The sequence below is a fragment of the Lepidochelys kempii genome, chromosome 6 (assembly GCF_965140265.1).
Source record: "Lepidochelys kempii isolate rLepKem1 chromosome 6, rLepKem1.hap2, whole genome shotgun sequence".
NCBI classification, from domain to species: Eukaryota; Metazoa; Chordata; order Testudines; family Cheloniidae; genus Lepidochelys; species Lepidochelys kempii.
In genome coordinates this window covers 29168538-29191952 of record NC_133261.1, presented here as the reverse complement: position 1 = coordinate 29191952, position 23415 = coordinate 29168538, and the positions used below count along the sequence as shown (strand labels likewise).

Here is a 23415-nt window from a genome sequence, read left to right as displayed (position 1 = left end):
AACGTCCTGCGATTGTGGGGCCGTTTTCCGATCCTCAGTACATTCACGTGTCCGGGCGGAGTTCCTCTGGGCGGCGTCCACTGACTCCCTTGAAGCCTTCGAGGAGCGGTGGGCGCTGTCTGGGGTTCTCTGCTCGGTGACCCCGTCCGGTTCCCTCCGTCTGACCCTTTGATTGAGGGGAAGAGCGAGAGACGCCAGCCCCAGCCGTTGCCGCTGTGGATACCATCATTCCTGTCATCTAGGAGGGGTCCTATAATACATGGGTGTCTACCCCCCCCAAACCGCCCACCCCGCAGCCGTGCCCATCTTACCGGGCACTCTCAGGAGAGGGAGGATCGGTGACACTGGGCGCGGCACTGGGTAACTCGAGGGGGTGGAAGACCACGAGTGTCGAGGAAGCCCCCCCGCTCTAGGCCACCAGGTAACTCAGGAGGGTGGAAGACCACGAGTGTCGAGGAAGCCCCCCCGCTCTGGGCCCAGGCTAGCCTGAACACTTCTCCCTCCTGAAGGCTGCTGTGTTATACCTTCTGATTGCGTTGTTTTGTTGCATAGTTGTTTTGTTTCCTTTGGTAATTTTGTAAGCGTTACCAATAAACTTTCTTTCTGTTTCAAAAAAAAAACAAAAAACAAACCTTCCCTGTTACCTTACTCAGGGAAAAGGGACCTATTTAGCCTGGGGCTAATATATCTGCCTTCTATTACTCTTCTACAGCCATCTGGCCCAACCCTGTCACACTTCCTAATAGTTAATTATTGTTAACTGAAGTGGGGGTAAAAATCAATGAGTATTATTGCTTATGAGTCTGTAAACAGCACTGGATAACTCATTTTATTTTTGTAAAATCTTTAACCATATCCTTTTCTTGTTTCTTGATATTAGAAATTCACATTAGCGTCCTTTGTAGCCTGTTGATATGTTGGATCATTGTTGATTTGATAGATAATTCATGAAAAGTTTCTGTTTTTATCCTCCCGTAAGGTGTCATCACTGGAGCTGTTGTTGGATGTATTTTGGGTGCTGTGGTTATAGCTGCTGTAGTGGGATTCATTTTCTGGAGACGGAGAAGGTAAATCCATGTTAACTGTTACATTCACTTCTGAAAAGAGCACCACATTATTTCACCATTACAATAAAAATAATAATAAATACCTAGCCCTTCTATAATGCTTTTCATAATGAGGCAGAAGCCAGCGCTATTCCTGTTTCATATACTTTAAAAGCAATGTTTTAAAATAAGCTCTATAGATACAAAATATTTATTTATATCACAATAATTCAAAGTAGATCATTCAAACTCACTTAGATGATTTTGTTGTGGAAACAAAGTCTTCATCATGACAGTGTATCACTGAGCCAAATTCTGCTCTGTTCCACTGGTGTAAATTCAGATTTACTTTGATATTTGTGTAATTCAGATCAGAATTAGACTATAGTGCTCCATAGCACATTTGTAATTAGTACTTCAATGTGTTAATGCTGAGCTATTTTTTCAAAGCAGAATAGATCACAGCACATTAAGGTACTGTTAGCATGTGTCAGCAGGGTGCACAGGGACAGTTAGAGTATGGCAAGATAGTGCGGGGTAGGTTTACATCCCAGCTTACTGCAAACTAGATGATTGTGTAGACAAGCCATGAAGATATCTTATATAGGCTTTTTTTTTTTCTCGATTGGCCACACTGGAACCCAACTTGTGGTCTGAGATTTCCTTTCTGGAGCTAATGGCAAGGCTAAGCGGAAAAGATCTAATGGACAAATTTTCAAAAGTTGTCCTGGTAAGTCTGTGAGAAAATACATAGACGCTGTGCTCCTCTAGAAAGCCGAGATGTGCTGAGAGTGTCCCTAATTCCTGAGTCTTTTCCAGACAATCTGAAGTCCATCAAGGCTCTTTTTCTTCTCATGTTACCAGTCAAATAATGCAGAACATACATTCTAAAAGGCTACTAAAAGATAGGGAAGCCTTTTTGGATTTTCCTTTGCCTTCTTGTTTTGGTTCCTGTTCCTTCCCACGAGCTTCCATTTTTGACCAACACTTGCTTCCTAAGTAGAAGATCCAGGAGAGCAGCTTTCTTTGAAGCTGTGAAGATTCTTTTTATTCATACAGCAAGGGTGTAAACACATTGGATAAATGTCTGACTTCTTAAATCATTATGCAGCATTTAGAGTCCTATTTCTAAGGTGTTTTCTACATTGGGATTTTAGCCACTGGTGCATATTCTTAGTGTAGACTCAGCTTGCATTAGTGCAACATGATTTTTACTAATGCGGTTGACCCTGGTTCCAAACTGGGAAAAGCTGAACCAATGTAAACCAGGGATCTGCACTGGTACAGCAACACCAGTGGCTAAGATTGCCATGTAGACAAGGCTTGGATCTGTTTCCTGTTGCTCAACTCCATTAGAACAGACTAACACTTGTCTATTGTTCATTCATGATCATATTTCTTATTAATGATTTTACTGGTTACTGTAAGTGTAGGGCATAAGGGAGCCACAGTTAGGGCTTCTTGCACAAGATCAGATGGTATATGAAAAACTATCATGAAACAGGCACAGAAAGAGCTTCTGCCAGGAATCTCATTTGTGTTTTGCATAAATTCTTCTAATCTCTTCCCACCCCACCCTTTCCCAACAGGAAAGATGGAAAAAATAATGAGCTGCCCTTTTCCCCAATTAGGTGAGTTAAATATTCTTTCAGCCACTATTTTCTGAGTTTACATAATATTGGCAAGACTTGTTCAGAACTTTGATAATTGTGTACTATACAATTTTCTGCTGCAGAGTTCCTGGTATTAAAGCTTTGAACACTTTATTTCCTTATGGAATTCAGAGAACCAAACGTAACCTACTGCAGTCTAAAGATAATTACGTAGAGACTTTCACTGTTGCCAAATGGAATTGAACACCCACTTCCCGTTAAAATTAATGGGAATTAGATGACCATGTCCTTTAGGTGGCTTTGCCTTGTATTCTTATGCATTGACAAAATAATCCAGATTACAAAGTGCAATGTGTAGAGGACCTGTCTGCACACTGTGTCTAAGCAAGATTGTCCACTATAGCCTTGATTCTCCCCTGTGACAGGGCTACTTTGTGCTGAGCCACCAGTGCAAAATAGCCTTAAAGCCAGGACAGCTGGATATGGGAGGGTCACCCCAGTATAGGGGGAACCTCAGGTAGTGCAAAGCTGGCATAAAATGGCTCGGACACCATGTAAGAGCAGGCCATCCCAGTGATTCCTAGCAGCCTTTGAGGCCATTGGCAGTCAGTCAAAGTTATACCAAGAGATTGACCCAATACATGACCAATCCAGGGTCAGGGACTTTCAAAGGTGACTTAATGCCACCTTTTCACATCCTCTTTCCTAAATTGCATTGAAACTCCATGGCCATAGTAAAGCATTGGTGCTATATGTTTAGTTGTCCTGCAGTGTAAAATAAAGCTTGTAAGAGTAATATAGTAAAAGTATAACTGTGCTGTGTCTAATCATGTTTTTTTTTCTTTTTTCCCCTCCTCAAGACCCAAGAAGTAAGTAAATCACATTTTGTAAACATGAATGACTGCTATTAACTGAATTTACGGTTTATTTAGCTAATAGCAAATACTAATAAATGAATGGCTTTGTTTGTTTTAGATCCAATACAATTAAAGTTGAAAGCTTTGAGTCCTACTTTAAGAAACAGCAAGCTGACTCGAACTGTGGATTTGCTGAAGAGTACGAAGTATGTATTACCCATTGTTATGGAGTTCAGTTAAGTATTTTTACAGTGGGGGAAAAAATAGCTTCTCTTTGGGAAGTAGCCAGGCATTGTTTAGAGGAAAAAGAAAGAGGTGACCACTGTCAGAGACTGGGCATATACAAAGAATATGATTTTTTTACAGTAAAATTATTCATAATTCATGGCACAGGCATGGTAAAAAGTAGATAATTCCATGCTCTGGGCACTGCAACCTTGTGGATTCTACTGCCCTGCATTCACAGTTTTAGTTCGCTTTGATTTAGTCCTCTTGGCTAATCAGCGTTCATATTATGGGGGACCCTGTCCCCCTTCTACTCTGACTCCCCCCCAACCCGCAGACTCTTCTCCCCAGTGCAGAGCTCTTAGAAGGGGCATGGTTAGGTCTTTGCCCCTCTCATCCCCTAGGTTCCCTGTTCTCCTATTCTCTGCCTACTTTACCCCTTGTAGGTTCCCCAGTCCTGAATCCCCCTGCCCCCTTTCTCCCCAGCTCACCTGCTCCCTGGCTCCCTTTCCTGTCTCTCTCTTCAGCTCATTGCTGGAGGAGGGGTGGGCAGGATGGAATGCAGAAGGCTTGAACTGATTGCTGTCAAGCAGCCGGCCAGGGCACCAGGCAATGCCATTCTTCCTGCTGAGATGAGGGGGCTTCTCTAGAGTGAGGCATCGGAGCATGGGGTCTGCCAGTGAAGTGTTGAGGTTGGGCATCAGGTCCCAGCAACAGACTAGGGAGAGAGACAAGAAAGGGGGTCAGGGATTGAAGCAGGACGGGATAGAGATGGGGTTGGGGATCGGGCAAGCTGGGGGCAGAGAGGATCAGGAGGTTGAGGCCTGGGGTATCTACAAGGGGGAAGGGTCAAAAGGCAGGTTGTAAGGGATAATGGTGGGTAGGGAAGGAGGCAGCTGATCAAAGTGAAGTAACAAACTGTTAATGCACAGCTGCAAGGTCTATATAAATGGCAAAATTCATGGTTCTGAGATGGTGGTGACCACTGTGGCAGAACCATATCCCTGACAATGAATTCCCATCTGCAACAACCCATTACCTTATCTGCCTTCTATTTGAAATGTAAGAGAGACATTTCAGATTTTGTGGCACTAAACCTGTCTGGGGGCATGTATGTAGCAATACTTGAGTTAGCATGTGGCCTTGGGAAAGCCGCTTACCCACTCTGTATCTGTCTCCCCATTTGCAAAAAGGGTGGGTGGGCATAATACTGATATTGCTACCTTACTGGGGTTTATGGTACCTTAAATGGCTTTAGAGCGGTAAGTTGCTGTGCAGATGCTAAATATTGTTTCCCTCACATCCAATAAATATTTTTCGATAAAGTGTATGTAAACTTGAAGGTAACTAGAGAGAACCCCAAACCAGGAAACAAGCCATTTGTCCATGCAGTCACTTATAGAAAGGTATTGAATAGCTCAATTGTCTGCTATTCTACAGAATACTTTTCCCTCCTCCCTGAAGCCATTCACTGGCTTCCTGTCTCTTTCCATATCAAGTTCAAACTCCTTATTTTAACTTATAGGGCACTAGATAGCTCTGCCTTGCCTTCCTTTCAAGTTATGTATCCTCCCACAACTCCTCTATTGCCATATACTCCACCCTGCCCCTCTTTCCTCAATGCCCTCTTCATCATCGTCCTTCTTTCCTCCTCCTTGTCTCGACTCCAAACCAGCTCCACACCACTCCCTGTTCCTAAATCAGGTCCTCTTCCTGTGCACAGGTCCTCACCCTGCACAATTAGCATATGGCCTGACAGCTGTAGTTCATATTCATGACCCCAATTCAGCAAAGAAATGCAAGAAAGCCAATGGGACTTTAAATACATGCTGAATGGTGAGCATATACTTAAGTGCTCTGCTGACTCAGGGCCTGAGCGAACATGCAGTCACTGTTAGTCATGCATATTTTAGAGCAAGTTCAAAAATCAATTTGTGGGACGTACATGTTTATTAATCATCCTCTCCTCCCTATGAGGTTTGCTGCTCTCTCTTTTGCACTCCATTTTAAAAAAGAAGAGTTCATTTTATTACCATTTCTCCAAGGCCTAATTCTTCCACTGCTGTAGGGACATCATGTGTGTTAGCACTGTTGGCATATCCCAATGATTGGCTCTGCCCTGTCTTTAAACTAGTGTCATCACTAAAAAAAATTCTTTATTTTGCTGTAGGAACTGAGGTCAGTGGGCATTCATCAGCCTAAATTTGCAGCTGAACTTGCTGAGAACAGAGGAAAAAATAGGTACAATAATGTCTTGCCGTGTAAGTCACTTCTTTTGTTTTTGCATGTTGTGTTTCTGGTTGAAAGCTTTGGGTTGGGTTAGTTTTGTAACTGAAGGTTTTCAACAATAGAAGTTGCTCACGTGCTTCCAGGATGGACACTGATGTGAGTTTCAAAATAAATAAACCTGTGATACCCATTGTTTAGATTTCCATAAGCCACAACAATAACAAAATGTAAACAGCTTTCCACCAACACACATCTCGTGTGTCCATTTTGATGGTTCATCCATGATGAAGCTCTACCCAACAAGCTTACAATCCGAAGGGTAAGACTTGAGACAACAGATGGCTATAGACAGTCAGGGGAGTGTAAGGAAACAATGAGACAACGGTGGTCAGCATGGCAGGCAGTGGTCTCTGCACACCAGCAGCCTAACTGCTGTCAAGTTGTTTGTTGGCATCGCAGCAAAGGGGGATTTGAAGGAGGATAATGAGGTGGCTTTGCGGATATTTACGGGGAGCTCCTCCCAAGAATGAGGGGCAGCATGGGAGAAAGCAAGGGGCAGGGCCATTCCTAAGGGGGTGTAGGGCCCGGGACAACTCCCTCTGCCCCACCTCTTAGTCTTCCCCCCTGCTCCGCCCCCGGCCCGCCCCCATTCCACCTCTTCTCCCAGCAATGGACGCAGCCTGGAGGATTAGCAGGGGGCCTGCACTGGCAGCAGGGGTCAGGCCGACTCCACACTCACTGGCAGCGGCGGGAAGTAGAGAAACCTGGCCCCAGCCCACTTCGCTCCTCTGCCAGTTCCCAGCTGCGTCACTCCACTTCCCGTTGCCAGTGAGTGCGGGGGATGGTCCTTTCCCCAACCCCCCACCCCCACTCAAGCAACACGGCTGGGGCTGAGACGGGGGAAGTGGAGTGGGCTGGGGTCGGGTTGCTCCGCTTCCCGCTACCCAGTTCGTGCGGGGGGTGGTCCTTTCCCCAACCCCGCCATCTGAGCGACTCGGTGCGGGGACGGGGGGGGCAGAACGGGCTGGGGCCGAGTCGTTCCGCTTCTTGCTGCTGGCGCCAGGCCCCCTGCTAATCTCCCAGGCCGCTCTGGGCCTGTGGGGCCCTCCAAAGCGGCCCCCTCCAGCTTCTGCCTCCCGGCTCTGCAGGCCTTGAGTGCAGCCCAGACTCTCTGCGGGGGGTCAGGGGAGCTGGTGCTCCGGATGCGTAGGGCACCATAATTGGTAGGGACAGACCTGGGAGAAAGCATTTATATACTTGTGGGTGTAAATTAAAGGACACTAAATTTCATGTTCTGTATTGTTGATGTCATTTGAGCACTGTGCCCTATAAACCCTAGATTTATTCTATTTATTTCATACTTGTTGAAATCTTACAATGCTATCTATGTATTTTATTCTAAATTGGTATATATGTATACTACTGTCTCCTAATGAAATAGCTTATACTTTATCACCCCCTACATGTTCATTCTTCTGTGCTTTAAATTGTATGGCATTCGAAAACTGCCTCTGTTATGCACATGCACACATACTGTATAGTCCATATTAAAAATAATGAGTTTGCTCAATATTCTGAAAATCAATTTTATTTTGCTGAACACTTATCTTTTATAGACATCATTCACTAAATCTATTCTAGATTATAAAACTTTCCTATTTCTGATTCCTATAGTAACATATATTCTAATTTTAAAAATGCATATTGATTTTGAAGCCTTTATTCAGGGCTCCTGTTTTAAACATACATAGTATTTTGCAAAACGTTTAAAATCCTAACAATCACTTTTTTGTTTGCAGATGACATTTCCCGTGTTAAACTTTCGATCCAAACCCATCCAACTGATGATTATATTAATGCAAACTATATGCCTGTAAGTCTACTAAAATCATTTAAAATTAAAAATTGGGTCTGTTTTGTGACAGACTTATTAAGTTATATGAAGCTTTAAAAATTTTGTTCTTATCTGATCATTAAAAATAGTTATGTGGTTTTATTTTTATTTTAGGGATACAACTCCAAGAAAGAATTTATTGCTGCACAAGGCCCCTTACCCAACACTGTGCAAGACTTCTGGCGCATGATTTGGGAAAAAAATATCTATGCTATTGTTATGTTGACAAAATGTGTTGAACAAGGCAGGGTACGTTTTTGTTAAAACTACATTTTCCTTTGAGATGCAATCGGCTAACTCTAAGTAGTAAAAAAATAACACCATTATGTTTATATAGCACCTGTTTATCCTGGGACTCCAAAGTCTTTAAAAATTATAGAACATGCATGAAATTTATTTCATGTACTTTCATGTTCTCATTACTTTTTGTGGGGGAGAGGAGGGGAGTTCAGCATTGTTCAATTGGTTTAGGTATAGTGTGAACTCTTTAGCCTTCTTCTGAAGCATCTGGTAATGGCCCCTGCTGGAAACAAGATACTTGACTAGATGAACCAACAAATCCAATCAATACTGCAAAAAAAAAGAAATGCAGAAGCATCAAAAATGCTAGAAAATACACCCCCAGTCCTCCAATTGGATTCACTCGTGGTTTTGAACACGGGATTGTGGTTCAATTGTGTCTTAGACAGCAAAGTGTAAAGCAATTTTATCCCCTTCTTGAGAACGTTCTGGGTGCTCGGCTAACCACTTCAGACAGAAAATGCCAGAGCTGAAGCTACACAAGCAACCTTAACTTTGCTTCATTTGTATTTTTTGTGTCAACTGTTTTGTACCTCTTTCACCGTACATGTTTAAATGTATTAACTTTCCATTTGGGCCTGATATGCTTCCACTGAAGTCAGTGGCAAAACTCTCAGTGATTGCAGTGAGAGCAGGAGCCAAGTCTTTTGTAAAAATGAAAGGAAAAAAAAGTTAATCTGACTACCTAGCTAATCTCAAAAACAATGAGGAGTCCTTGTGGCACCTTAGAGACTAACAAATTTATTTGGGTGTAAGCTTTCGTGTGCTAGAACCCACTTCATCAGATGCATGAAGAGGAAAATATAGGAGCAGGTATAAATACATGAAAGGATGGGGGTTGCCTTACCAGGTATGAGGTCAGTCTAACAAGATAAATCAATTAACAGCAGGATGCCAAGGGAGGAAAAATAACTTTTGAAGTGGTAATGAGAGAGGCCCATTACAGACAGTTGACAAGAAGGTGTGAGTAACAGTAGGGAGAAATTAGTATTGGGGAAATTAAGTTTAGGTTTTGTAATGACCCAACCACTCCCAGTTTTTATTCAGGCCTAATCTGATGGTATCCAGTTTGCAAATTAATTCTAGTTCTGCAGCTTCACGTTGGAGTCTGTTTTTGAAGTTTTTTTGTTGAAGAATTGCCACTTTTAGGTCTGTTATTGAGTGACCAGAGAGATTGAAGTGTTCTCCTACTGGTTTTTGAATCTTATGATTCCTGATGTCAGATTTGTGTCCATTTATTCTTTTCGTAGAGACTGTCCAGTCTGACAAATGTACATGGCAGAGGGGCATTGCTGGCACATGATGGCATATATCAGAGTGGTAGATGTGCAGGTGAACGAGCCCCGATGGTGTGGCTGATGTGGTTAGGTCCTATGACGGTGTCCCTTGAAAAGCTATGTGGACAGAGTTGGCACCGGGGTTTGTTGCAGGGTTTGATTCCTGGGTTGGTGTTTTTGTTGTGTGGTGTGTAGTTGCTGGTGAGTATTTGGTTCAGGTTGGGGGCCTGTCTGTCAGCGAGGACCTAATCACATCAGCCACACCATCAGGAGTTCTGAGCATCCGTGACTCCTGTTGACTTCAGTGGGAGCTGTGAGTGCTCTGAACCCTTGGAATCAGGCCATCGATATCTAACAGATGACATACATGTGGCCAAATTATAACTGCTTTGGCACAGGATGCGCTCGGAGGGGAAGATGGAGCAAGCTTTCTCCTTCTCTCGCCAACCCTGCTAATTCCCAGTATGTTTGTACAGGAGGCAGCCATAGATCAGCTGCAGGCATTGAAGATCACAAGGGGAGTAACGAGTGTGGCTGGCAGCCCCAGAGAAGGGTGTCTGGGCAGGGCAATAAAGTTACATTAATGATCATTGTAACCCATTGTGTCCATACCACAGAAAAATTGTATACCTCATGACGCTAAAGCATAAGTAAGCAATGAAAATCAGGAATGGAATTGTGTTTTGTATTGCTTTAAGCTTATTGTCATCTAGAATCTTTTATAAGTGAGTAAATTATATTACCTTGTTTGCTGCTTAATTTCCCAAAAGCTAATCATGATTATTATGGTTTACAACTATCTATTGAATGTCCTCAAGTCTAGGATGGACTGTAATTTAGGACTAAAAGGGGAAAATACGCAATTTATCCTTGCATTGCTTTTCCTCTGCCTTGCTTTTTCTTTGCACTCCATAAAAATCTCCTCTGTTACTGTTGTACAGTATAGCTAACATTATCGCTTTCTTTTTAGACAAAATGTGAGGAATATTGGCCAGACAAAGGATCCAACTATTACGATGACATTACTGTAACATTAGTCTCAGAGGATGTCCTTCCAGAATGGACAATAAGAGACTTCACAGTGGAAGACGTGAGTAATTCATTGGGTGTATAAGACTCTAATGTGTTTGTAGAAATATATCTACTGCATCTCTGGAAAGAGAAACTTCACCATCCAAGTCAAATCAGAATGGGGAAAGCAATCACTGCTGCAGACTTCACAACAAAAGTAAAACTTAGCTAAAGGAAAAATATTGTACAGCTTGTTTTAATTTGGGACATGATTGCTCTAGTCTCCTTCCTGCCTAAGATCTGATTAAGGTGTTTCATGCTGTGTATCAGCAATCGGCCTCATGTGGGAGTCAGGGACTGAATGTGCATCTGCTGATTGGACCCATAATTTGACCTTTCAGTGCTCTATTATAGAACCCTCTGATGGGCCTGCTAATGAATTACCAGTGTGGGACCTCATTGACGATTAAGGGATCTCTGCATGAAAATTTGTCTACAGGATCCAGTCACATTATGGGCTCACCAGCAGCAGTGGTGCAGAGCCCATGCTGTGATCCTGCAACCCATGCTGACATGAGGAGGCCGTACTCACACACTAAAGAGACCACAGTATAAAGGCAAAGGCAAAAGAGAAGAATTTCAGTCGTTTATCTGGGCGAAGGGTGTCCTTAGCCATAAAGAGACAATTGAATAATGCATCCTGAAAGTAGTGTACAGTTCACAGGAGGCACCTGTAATAATGCTGAACTAGCCACAATATTTTCCTACCATAATTGTTTTGTGATGTTCTTTTGAGGCCTAATTTCTCATCTTTCAGTGTATGTTCTTTTAGAATAATGCAACTGAAATCCACTCTGTACGCCAGTTCCATTTCACTTCCTGGCCTGACCATGGTGTTCCAGAGACAACAGACCTTCTTATTAACTTTAGACATCTGGTACAGGAAAACATGAGCCACAATCCCCCAGATTCTCCTACTCTGGTGCACTGCAGGTACAGTAATTCCACACTGGCTTCCTTTTAAGAGCACGTTTAATATTAAAGTGTTTCTTTTCAAGCAGTAGAAAAAGCTCAACACCTTTACTATTTATGTATGTGTATTGTCCATCCTGCCAAGTTATATGAAAGGGCCCTTTGCTGTACACCTGAGAAATGCAATAAAACAGTGTGGATGCCAAAATGCATTACCCTACAGTAAACAGTTCATTAAGGGGTTTTGTTGCTGTAGTCCTTTTGGGGGTCTCTCATTGACTGGAAAATTCAGCACCAAAAATTGCCTTATAAAGCACTTTATGTATAATTTTTATGGTTTTTGCGAGCCCAGAAGGAATCATGCAGCCCTACTGACAATGGTAATAAGAACTCCTACAGACTGTAAGGGCCTTGATCCCAATGCCCACTGAAGTCCGTGGAAATCTTCCTAATAATTTCAAAGGCTTTGCATCAGGCCCTGGGTTGTCTATAATTAAGAGAAAATAATAGGTGAAAGGCCGTCATGCTTCTGTCTAACGCATAGTCATTTTACTGCAGTGCTGGTGTTGGCAGGACAGGTACTTTTATTGCAATTGACCGACTGATCCAGCAAATAGAAATGGAGAACACCAGTGATGTGTATGGAGTAGTATATGATCTTCGAATGCATCGACCTTTAATGGTGCAAACAGAGGTAAGGCTAATCTCTTCCATTTAACGTGCCTGAAGATCACTGCATAATAGCTCAAGAAAGGCAGCGTAAATAGACAGCTCAGAAATATGTTCCACTCCAGAGGCTTTCTCCTGTTCTTACCCAACATTTCAAAATTCTGTTTTTGTCAGCTCAACAAAGGAGTGCCCAGCGGGGACCCATGGAAACGCTAAAGGGGTACAGAGTCCCCTGCGATCATCAGCTTTCCACACATCCTGCCCTATCTCTTCCCAGTGAAAGCAGTTGCAGCCATGGACCATAGTAAAACCCATAGAGCTGCCACAAAGGGGATGGGGAGTTGGGAGAAAAGTGATTCCCTGCAGCGAGCTGGGGGAGCCTGAGGGAGCTGAGGGGGAAATTATTCCAGCTGGCAGCACCATTTTGGAGCACTGCTGTTGGGCCTGTGTTACTCCTTTAAAGTTCTCCATAGTTGACTGTCAAGCAGGGAGATCTAGCTCCATCTCTGTGGGGACAGGGAACTCTGCACATACTCCCCCCTTCTCTTGCACAGGTCTGAAGTGAAAGATGGTGACATCACAGGGTATGTCTACACTACGGAATAAGGTTGAATTTATAGAAGTCGTTTTTTTAGAAATCGGTTTTATATATTCGAGTGTGTGTGTCCCCACAGAAAATGCTCTAAGTGCATTAAGTGCATTAACTCGGCGGAGTGCTTCCACAGTACCGAGGCTAGAGTCGACTTCCGGAGCGTTGCACTGTGGGTAGCTATCCCACAGTTCCCGCAGTCTCCGCTGCCCATTGGAATTCTGGGTTGAGATCCCAATGCCTGATGGGGCTAAAACATTGTCGCGGGTGGTTCTGGGTACATATCGTCAGGCCCCCGTTCCCTCCCTCCCTCCGTGAAAGCAAGGGCAGACAATCGTTTCACGCCTTTTTTCCTGAGTTACCTGTGTAGACGCCATACCACAGAAAGCGTGGAGCCCGCTCAGGTAACCGTCACCGTATGTCTCCTGGGTGCTGGCAGACGCGGTACTGCATTGCTACACAGTAGCAGCAACCCCTTGCCTTGTGGCAGCAGACGGTACAGTACGACTGGTAGCCGTCATCGTCATGTCCGAGGTGCTCCTGGCCACGTCGGCTGGGAGCGCCTGGGCAGACATGGGCGCAGGGACTAAATTTGGAGTGACTTGACCAAGTCATTCTCTTTAGTCCTGCAGTCAGTCCTATTGAACCGTCTTATGGTGAGCAGGCAGGCGATACGGACTGTTAGCAGTCCTATTGCACCATCTTCTGCCGAGCAGCCATGAGATGTGGATGGCATGCAGTCCTTCTGCACCGTCTGCTGCCAGCCAAAGATGTAAAAGATAGATGGAGTGCATCAAAACAAGAAATAGACCAGATTTTTTTTGTACTCATTTGCCTCCTCCCCCGTCCAGGGGACTCATTCCTCTAGGTCACACTGCAGTCACTCACAGGGAAGGTGCAGCGAGGTAAATCTAGCCTTGTATCAATCAGAGACCAGACTAACCTCCTTGTTCCAATAAGAACAATAACTTAGGTGCACCATTTCTTATTGGAACCCTCCGTGAAGTCCTGCCTGAAATACTCCTTGATGTAAAGACCCCCCCTTTGTTGATTTTAGCTCCCTGAAGCCAACCCTGTAAGCCATGTCGTCAGTCGCCCCTCCCTCCGTCAGAGCAACGGCAGACAATCGTTCCGCGCCTTTTTTCTGTGCGGACGCCATACCAAGGCAAGCATGGAGGCCGCTCAGCTCACTTTGGCAATTAGGAGCACATTAAACACCACACGCATTATCCAGCAGTATATGCAGCACCAGAACCTGGCAAAGCGATACCGGGCGAGGAGGCGACATCAGCGTGGTCACGTGAGTGATCAGGACATGGACACAGATTTCTCTGAAAGCATGGGCCCTGCCAATGCATGCATCATGGTGCTAATGGGGCAGGTTCATGCTGTGGAACGCCGATTCTGGGCTCGGGAAACAAGCACAGACTGGTGGGACTGCATAGTGTTGCAGGTCTGGGACGATTCCCAGTGGCTGCAAAACTTTCGCATGCGTAAGGGCACTTTCATGGAACTTTGTGACTTGCTTTCCCCTGCCCTGAAGTGCATGAATACCAAGATGAGAGCAGCCCTCACAGTTGAGAAGCGAGTGGCGATAGCCCTGGGGAAGCTTGCAATGCCGGACAGCTACCGGTCAGTTGGGAATCAATTTGGAGTGGGCAAATCTACTGTTGGGGCTGCTGTGATGCAAGTAGCCCACGCAATCAAAGATCTGCTGATATCAAGGGTAGTGACCCTGGGAAATGTGCAGGTCATAGTGGATGGCTTTGCTGCAATGGGATTCCCTAACTGTGGTGGGGCCATAGACGGAACCCATATCCCTATCTTGGCACCGGAGCACCAAGCCGCCGAGTACATAAACCTCAAGGGGTAGTTTTCAATAGTGCTGCAAGCTCTGGTGGATCACAAGGGACGTTTCACCAACATCAACGTGGGATGGCCGGGAAAGGTACATGACGCTCACATCTTCAGGAACTCTGGTCTGTTTCAAAAGCTGCAGGAAGGGACTTTATTCCCAGACCAGAAAATAACTGTTGGGGATGTTGAAATGCCTATATGTATCCTTGGGGACCCAGCCTACCCCTTAATGCCATGGCTCATGAAGCCGTACACAGGCAGCCTGGACAGTAGTCAGGAGCTGTTCAACTACAGGCTGAGCAAGTGCAGAATGGTGGTAGAATGTGCATTTGGACGTTTAAAGGCGCGCTGGCGCAGTTTACTGACTCGCTTAGACCTCAGCGAAACCAATATTATTACTGCTTGCTGTGTGCTCCACAATATCTGTGAGAGTAAGGGGGAGATGTTTATGGCGGGGTGGGAGGTTGAGGCAAATCGCCTGGCTGCTGGTTACGCGCAGCCAGACACCAGGGCGGTTAGAAGAGCACAGGAGGGCGCGGTACGCATCAGAGAAGCTTTGAAAACCAGTTTCATGACTGGCCAGGCTACGGTGTGAAAGTTCTGTTTGTTTCTCCTTGATGAAACCCCCCACCCCTTGGTTCACTCTACTTCCCTGTAAGCTAACCACCCTCCCTTCCTCCCTTCGATCACTGCTTGCAGAGGCAATAAAGTCATTGTTGCTTCACATTCATGCATTCTTTATTCATTCATCACACAAATAGGGGGATGACTACCAAGGTAGCCCAGGAGGGGTGGTGGAGGAGGGAAGGAAAATGCCACACAGCACTTTAAAAGTTTACAACTTTAAAATGTATTGAATGCCAGCCTTCTTTTTTTTGGGGCAATCCTCTGTGGCGGAGTGGCTCATTGGCCGGTGGCCCCCCTACTGCGTTCTTCGGCGTCTGGGTGTGGAGGCTATGGAACTTGGGGAGGAGGGTGGTTGGTTACACAGGGGCTGTAGTGGCAGTCTGTGCTCCAGCTGCCTTTGCTGCAGCTCAACCATACACTGGGGCATACTGGTTTGGTCCTCCAGCAGCCTCAGCATTGAATCCTGCCTCCTCTCATCACGCTGCTGCCACATTTGAGCTTCAGCCCTCTCTTCAGCCCGCCACCTCTCCTCCTGGTCATTTTGTGCTTTCCTGCACTCTGACATTATTTGCCTCCACGCATTCGTCTGCGCTCTGTCAGTGTGGGAGGACAGCATGAGCTCGGAGAACATTTCATCTCGAGTGCGTTTTTTTTTCTTTCTAATCTTCACTAGCCTCTGGGAAGGAGAAGATCCTGTGATCATTGAAACACATGCAGCTGGTGGAGAAAAAAAAAGGGACAGCGGTATTTAAAAAGACACATTTTATAAAACAGTGGCTACACTCTTTCAGGGTAAACCTTGCTGTTAACATTACATACATAGCACATGTGCTTTCGTTACAAGGTAGCATTTTGCCTCCCCCTACCACGTGGCTACCCCCTCAACCCTCCCCCCTCCCTGTGGCTAACAGCGGGGAACATTTCTGTTTAGCCACAGGCAAACAGCCCAGCAGGAACAGGCTCCTCTGAGTGTCCCCTGAAGAAAAGCACTCTATTTCAACCAGGTGACCATGAATTATATCTCACTCTCCTGAGGATAACACAGAGAGATAAAGAACGGATGTTGTTTGAACGCCAGCAAACATACACTGCAATGCTTTGTTGTACAATGATTCCCGAGTACGTGTTACTGGCCTGGAATGGTAAAGTGTCCTACCATGAAGGACACAATAAGGCTGCCCTCCCCAGAAACCTTTTGCAAAGGCTTTGGGAGTACATCCAGGAGAGCTGCTAATGCCAGGGCAAAGTAATCCTTTCACATGCTTGCTTTTAAACCATGTATAGTATTTTAAAAGGTACACTCACCAGAGGTCCCTTCTCCGCCTGCTGGGTCCAGGAGGCAGCCTTGGGTGGGTTCGGGGGGTACTGGCTCCAGGTCCAGGGTGAGAAACAGTTCTTGGCTGTCGGGAAAACCGGTTTCTCCGCTTGCTTGCTGTGAGCTATCTACAACCTCCTCATCATCATCATCATCTTCTTCATCCCCAAAACCTGCTTCCATGTTGCCTCCATCTCCATTGAAGGAGTCAAACAACACAGCTGGGGTAGTGGTGGCTGAACCCCCTAAAATGGCACGCAGCTCATCATAGAAGCGGCATGTTTGGGGCTCTGACCCGGTGCGGCCGTTCGCCTCTCTGGTTTTCTGGTCGGCTTGCCTCAGCTCCTTCAGTTTCACGCGGCACTGCTTCGGGTCCCTGTTATGGCCTCTGTCCTTCAAGCCCTGGGAGATTTTGACAAAGGTTTTTGCATTTCGAAAACTGGAACGGAGTTCTGATAGCACGGATTCCTCTCCCCAAACAGCGATCAGATCCCATACTTCCCGTTCGGTCCATGCTGGACCTCTTTTGCAATTCTGGGACTCCATCATGGTCACCTCTGCTAATGAGCTCTGCATGGTCACCTGCAGCTTGCCACGCTGGCCAAACAGGAAATGAGATTCAAAAGTTCGCGGTTCTTTTCCTGTCTACCTGGCCAGTGCATCTGAGTTGAGAGCGCTGTCCAGAGCAGTCACAATGGAGCACTCTGGGTTAGCTCCCGGAGGCCAATACCGTCGAATTGTGTCCACAGTACCCCAAATTCGAGCCGGCAAGGCCGATTTAAGCGCTAATCCACTTGTCGGGGTGGAGTAAGGAAATAGATTTTAAGAGCCCTTTAAGTCGAAATAAAGGGCTTCATCGTGTGGACGGGTGCAGGTTTACATCGATTTAACGCTGCTAAATTCGACCTAAAGTCCTAGTGTAGACCAGGGCACAGACTCTGCTCCTTGGGCAAGGGGGAGGTATTTGGGCTGCCATGTAGTCACTGCCACTGCACTTGGGATCGAGAGGCTCTCTCAGAATTACAAGTGTGCCGCAGCATCTATTTATCAGTTTGTTTATTTTGTGGGTTTGGCAGCACTGTCTGTATAGTCAGTTTCACTGCTTCTCCAGGCTGAATATTCCATGTGGTTTGTGTAGGTCTTTCATATAGCAACAAAGGGGAGTAAAATGTTTAAAATAACCAGGAAAATAGGAATATAAGAAACTACAAAAATTGGCAGGGCGACTCTGGGACAGCTATGGTATCTGAAACTGTACTGGCAGGCACTTAAGGAGTTAATCTGGAGGGCCTCACTCCACCTGGAAATGGTGCTGACTACCTGTGTCCCTTTGAGTTACCTCCAATAAAACACTTCCCTCTGCTGGTACATGTGTCTCTCTCAGCTCCTTGCTCCCATCTGCACCCACATCATGACAGGAACTTTTTTTACTTTGAATAGATTAAGCTTGATGGGGTCGCTTTTTAAAGGAGCAAACAGTTAAAAGACCACTGTCAACTTGATTTTTTTTAAAACCAACTAAAGAGTTCTCTGTCAGATTACTTAAAATTATATAGCATGTTTTCAGTTTCACAAGGGGGGAGGTTGTTAGTCTGTGATTTATATTTAGAAGAGTCTTGGGTCTACCACTCCTGTCCTCTTCCCTTTTTTTCTCTCTACACACTCCTGCCTCTTTATGTTCAATTTCTGCTTTGCTGCTGCTGTAACAAGCAGAAAAGACACCCCACGCCCCCGGGGGCATTGACCATCAATAGAATGATTAATTGAATGACACACACAGTATTGTCAAATAACCATAGCAATTCTTAGGTATTACTTGCAAAAATAGTAGCTATGACCTTTTCAGGTGGAAATATGACTTCTGAAATAATTTTCTGTATGCATTTGCTTCTGCCATTAGCATTAGTTTGTTTAAGCCCCACCATGGGCTTTGTGAGAGGCCATAAGAACTTTGGCATAGCCTAAATCCATGCAGGAAAAAATGCCTCCTACCCCCAGCTTTGCTTCGCAAAGGATATGTGTATCGGCTGTCCCTTGTTCTAATCTCCTTCAAAGGATATGAACCCCTCTTTTCTGGATTGTGAGGCCTTCATTAAGGACCTGATGGTCCTACTGATTCCAAATGTGTGGACTATGTTGAAGTCACTAAGATTCCCTACAGATGCCATGGACTTTTCCATACAGAGTCAGTTGCAGAATTGGGGCCTACATTTGGGGGAAGTAAAATCCTTTCAGAGTATATTTCTGCTTCTAGCCATATCAAAAATGTTACCTTCATCACAACGAGCTGTGGATTTTTGGGGCAACTGTTTTCTGTTACTTATACATGATCTGCAGGAATATTCGGTGCCACAGTGCATCTTGCCCGTGTCTGAAAAGCACATTGTATAGCCATGAACATAATTACCCTCACAATGATGTATTTGCTACAATCTATAATGCCCTTCATTATTTTTTCTTTTTTTCATTAGGACCAGTATGTCTTCCTAAACCAGTGTGTTTTGGACATTATTAAATCCCAAAGAAACAAAAAATCAGACCTTATCTACCAAAACACAACAGCAATGGCAATCTATGAAAATTTTGGACCAACACCGGGTTTTGAGAAGGCAAATGGCTACCACACATAATCAGAGAGGGAAGAAATGTCACTTGGAGGCCATTACTGTCCTGCACAAAGGAAAACAAAATGCACTGTTGTTGTACATTTGTGTGTACAGCGTCTTTTATTATTTTTTCAGTCTTGTATATCTAATTTGAAGATGCCTGTGTAAAAATGTCATTTGGAGTTGTGGGTTAGTATAAAAAGAAGCTGTAAGTTAACGGAGGAAATTGCTTTATCTTGGGAATTTCACAATACTCGTAGGCGAAACAACATTTGCAGTACAAACAGTGAAGTATTAAAAATAACAAATTACAAAGGCTCTTTTTTAATTACAATTTTGTATGATTTCATATCCAGATACCTGGCTTGTGGGCTGTGGAATATATTTTATAAAAGTCAGGAACATATTTTATCTACTGTACCTGGTTACTTAGTTGATGGATATATGCTTCATTGTGATTTGTCCTTAGTGCTCCTTTTGATTTATAAGGAGTACAAACACCTTCTACAAATGGATGTTGATATTTGGAAATTGTGCCTTTTCTGGTTATTACTCTGTAGGCAAAAATAATCAGAGCCCTATATTTTTGTACTGAGACTTGTAATTAGAATATAGATTTTAACTGTAGTAATATTGCTGGCGAGACGCTCCTAGATTTTGGTAGTGATCTTCCCCTTTTTGTATTCCATCAGAACCTTGAGAGGCCTTATATCACAGTGCCTCAGTCTAGAGCAAAAGGAGGGTAAGGGTTGTATGTCATTCTGAGCTTTAGTGTGTGTGTGTGTGTGTGTGAGAGAGAGAGGGAGAGAGAGAGAGTTGGGAGAGGGTAAATAACTCCTCCCATTTCTGGCTGATATTTCTGTTTTATAGAGTTTATAAGGATTTATTTAAAGGTGCAATATGTGATTATTGAATAATGATTGCTCTACTTAAAGAGAGCTTTACTCAGGTTGTCTCTTTTTTAATTTTTTTCCCCTAAATATATAAATCTGTGAAAATTTCAGACTGAGAATTCACATGTCAAAGTGCTCCCAAACAGGTTCACTGGCTTTATTCTATTTAGCAAAAGTAAATGCACAAATATCTACTGTATATATCAATTACTAGAATCTGTTGTTGTAGCCTGTCAAAACTGAGATGTGTGTTTTATCTTGGTGCATCTCAAAAATATAATTTAACTGTTTTATAATTGTTTCCAACATGCTGCTGCTGCTATTTTAACTGATCCTTTTTTTAAAAAAAATCTAGATATTCATATTACATGTCAAGGACTAATTTGGATTTATTTTACTGGTACATTAATGTTAAACTTATGAAGGCATTACCAATGAAGGACTTATTTGTTATTTTTAAGGGGTACTGGGTGTTTTGTTTTTCTTCTTTGGATCAGTGCACTGGTTGCATTGTAAAGTATGAAGTTCAGGAACATCCATAAAATAGCTTTTAAAGTCTTATGAAGGTTTAATAGCCAGAGTACCTGGGGTTCTACAGCATTTGAAGGCCAGTTTGTATGACAAAGGTGGCAAAAACTGCTGCAAATTTTGGAAATTATTGTGGCACTACAATGGGTAGCTGGCTGCCCTGTAGAATCCACTGTTGAATGAAAAATCCCAGGCATCCGGCCATCTGTGAATTTAAGTACTGACAACAGTCATTCTTATTCGGTAATGGAAGTGTGTCATTTAAGCAAAACTGGAGGGAGACCCACACCAGTTTGACCGTGGACTCATAATAGCCATTTGTTGTGTTTATTTTATTTTTTCTTCTTCTTATCTGAAATACTTAAAATCAATCAAACCATCTCACCAGACTCCTTCTCAAATGGAAATTGCAATAGGGATTTCTTTTTTTTTTTACCCTGCATCCTTTCTAAGGTGTCATTAGATCTCAACCAAATGCAAATGCAGCAACTTCTTCACTTAGCTTGGCAGCACAGACCAACCCCCCAAAAAAATCCCGAAGGCTTCACTAGAGAGAAGGGCCTGCCCCTCTACATTGGTGGGAATTCTTTTTGTTCGTTTTTCATTGGAATACTACTACTCTCTGCGGTAGTGCAGTCTTAGGGTACCATGGAAGTGCATGGCTGGTCAGCAGTTGTTATTCCTGGGACAGCCCAAAAGGTCCTTGAGTCCCAGAGTCCACTTGGTTTAGAAAGTGCCAATCTTATGTAGCAGACAAGAGCAGCGAATGCGTTGTCTCTCATCGTGTTTGTGCTGTGGATTCTGCACCTGAGTTATATAGTGGCTGCATCTGTATTATAGAGCAGCAGAACCTCAGAAAACCAGCTATAACTGTGACTATATATTTTTGGTCTAAACACCCTATGATAGACTGTTGCAGTAACAGGTGATTAAAAGAGGGATCCTCGGTACAGTTTCCATCATGGAAACAATAGAATAAATATTTGTCAAGAGATTCCTAAGAAGTAAATAAAAACTCTGTCCAATCAAAGCCTTTTCTGGATTCCAGGTTCCCAAGACATATATCTGCTAAATCAGGAGAGAGTCTGATTTCCCTGCTTATGAATTAAATGTGAGAAGAACACAATAGATGAGATTACAGGGCCAATCCTGCCTGACTAAAACAGTCACTATTCCCAATCAAGTCTGTTTCCCATAGAGGCCAAAAAGAATTTTCCATGAGCAAGGCATGCAGGCTTAGGCCCTATAGTTTTTAGTGGACAGAAAAAGTTGATTAATGCTTAAAGTGATGTATCCATGAAGTTGGGTATTGTTCCACTGTGACTAATAGGACAGGCCACATAGGAACTCCCACTGGAAGAAATGGGTCTTACAGGTAATGTTTTATCTTAGAGATTCCCTCTAATCAAGATGACTTGAATAGGATTCTAGCGTATGTTTCTCTTCTACAAACTGATTTTCTGTGTCTTTAGTTTCTTTTGATTCAGGACTAAAGGTTGCTATTTATACTGTCTTATTGGTCTTTATTCTGTTCATTCAATGCTTCTTGTTGGTGGTGCTTGCCTAAAGTAATCTGCTTTCCCAGCCTCAAAACTCTACTATGTTACAACACTGGGTTTTCTGACTGGGGTTGGTTTGGGGTTTTTTTCAATTTGGAACCCTTTAAAAAGGGAAATGTTCATGTGTGTCAAATAAGGGTTGCTTTTAGTTGAATATTTTGATGTATAAATTTCAGTGTTTTTCATACAGCTGTACAGAAACTTGTAGCATATTGTCTTAATTTTTTTAATAGTTTGTTCTTAAAGATATAAAAATAATTAAAAAGCATTAACTTAGAGTGACTCTTTCCATTTTGTTTCTTTATTTTTTCCCTGTTTAACTTAAAATGAATTTTCCATGTCACCAGTCTGGTTCTGGACAAGTCAATACACTAACTTAAGCCTCAGTCCTGCAATGTGACGCATGGGGTCAGACCCACTTTAAAGTCAGTGGGGCTCTGTGAAGGGATAGGGGTCTGTGCATTACTTTGCAGGACCAGGGCCTAATGCTAACACCTCACGGGTAGCTACTGTGTTCTCCAAATCAGGCCCTAGGTGCTAGTTAAAGGAGTAAGGCCCCAATCCAAAAACCACTGAACTGAATGGAAAAATTCCCATTCAAATTAACGGGCTTTTGTTCAGGGCCTAAGTATCTCTGGGATTCAAACACCTACTCCTATAATAATCAAAGGGGATAGGGTGGGGATAGTCCTCATCCACTGACATGAGTATCCTGCTTTCAACAGAAATGCCTGGGAAGAGCTATAGAAATAACTGTATAAAATGATTCCTCAGGCCTTGATTGTTGGGGGTGATTGATTCTGGAGCTAAATAATTATAGATAAAATACCAACACCTGATCCGTTTCTTCTGAAATTCCCAGTTTCCTTCTCCTTCAGTTATGTTAATCTTGAACAAGCAGGATCACATACCCCCATGCTGGTGTGACATTGGCACTCAGTAAGTGCAAAGTTCATCATGAGACTTATCAGCACAAAATCTTGTGATGGCCCATAATAACCCCATGAAAGTGATAGGTGGTATGACAGGGTGCATGATGTGAGATCACACACAGTAAGTTTCCTATGCGCTCTTGTGGTAATTGCACAATCTCTGTGTATGAGAATAATATCAGAGAAGAAAGTGACAAGTCCTCCGTTGCGGAATGCACAGCGTGTGATTGGGACTGCAGGAGGCAATGTGCTATTGAGAAACTTTTAAGAAAGAAGTTTGTTTTTTCTTAAATCACAAATGTATGTTTTAAAAATATAAAGCTAATAAATCAGCCTATTCTAGATGTCTGCAGAGAACTTGGTGCATTTACAAAGCCAACCAGGAGTCACGCATTGCCCGTAGCTGTAAAAATAAC

General features: G+C 43.7%; 1 protein-coding gene across 1 annotated transcript in view; it reads left to right on the top strand.

Annotated features, from left to right (window-relative positions):
• Positions 1 to 22345, top strand: part of PTPRJ (protein tyrosine phosphatase receptor type J) — a 139131-nt gene extending 116786 nt beyond the window's left edge. Inside the window, exons 14-24 of the mRNA XM_073347300.1 lie at positions 980 to 1067; positions 2636 to 2677; positions 3520 to 3528; positions 3635 to 3722; positions 5912 to 6002; positions 7770 to 7843; positions 7979 to 8113; positions 10412 to 10531; positions 11285 to 11445; positions 11983 to 12118; positions 18953 to 22345. Of these exons, the coding sequence (XP_073203401.1) occupies positions 980 to 1067; positions 2636 to 2677; positions 3520 to 3528; positions 3635 to 3722; positions 5912 to 6002; positions 7770 to 7843; positions 7979 to 8113; positions 10412 to 10531; positions 11285 to 11445; positions 11983 to 12118; positions 18953 to 19111 (1103 nt within the window). The 3' untranslated portion in view covers positions 19112 to 22345. The remainder of the gene's footprint in view (positions 1 to 979; positions 1068 to 2635; positions 2678 to 3519; positions 3529 to 3634; positions 3723 to 5911; positions 6003 to 7769; positions 7844 to 7978; positions 8114 to 10411; positions 10532 to 11284; positions 11446 to 11982; positions 12119 to 18952) is intronic.
• Positions 22346 to 23415: the final 1070 nt, after the last annotated feature.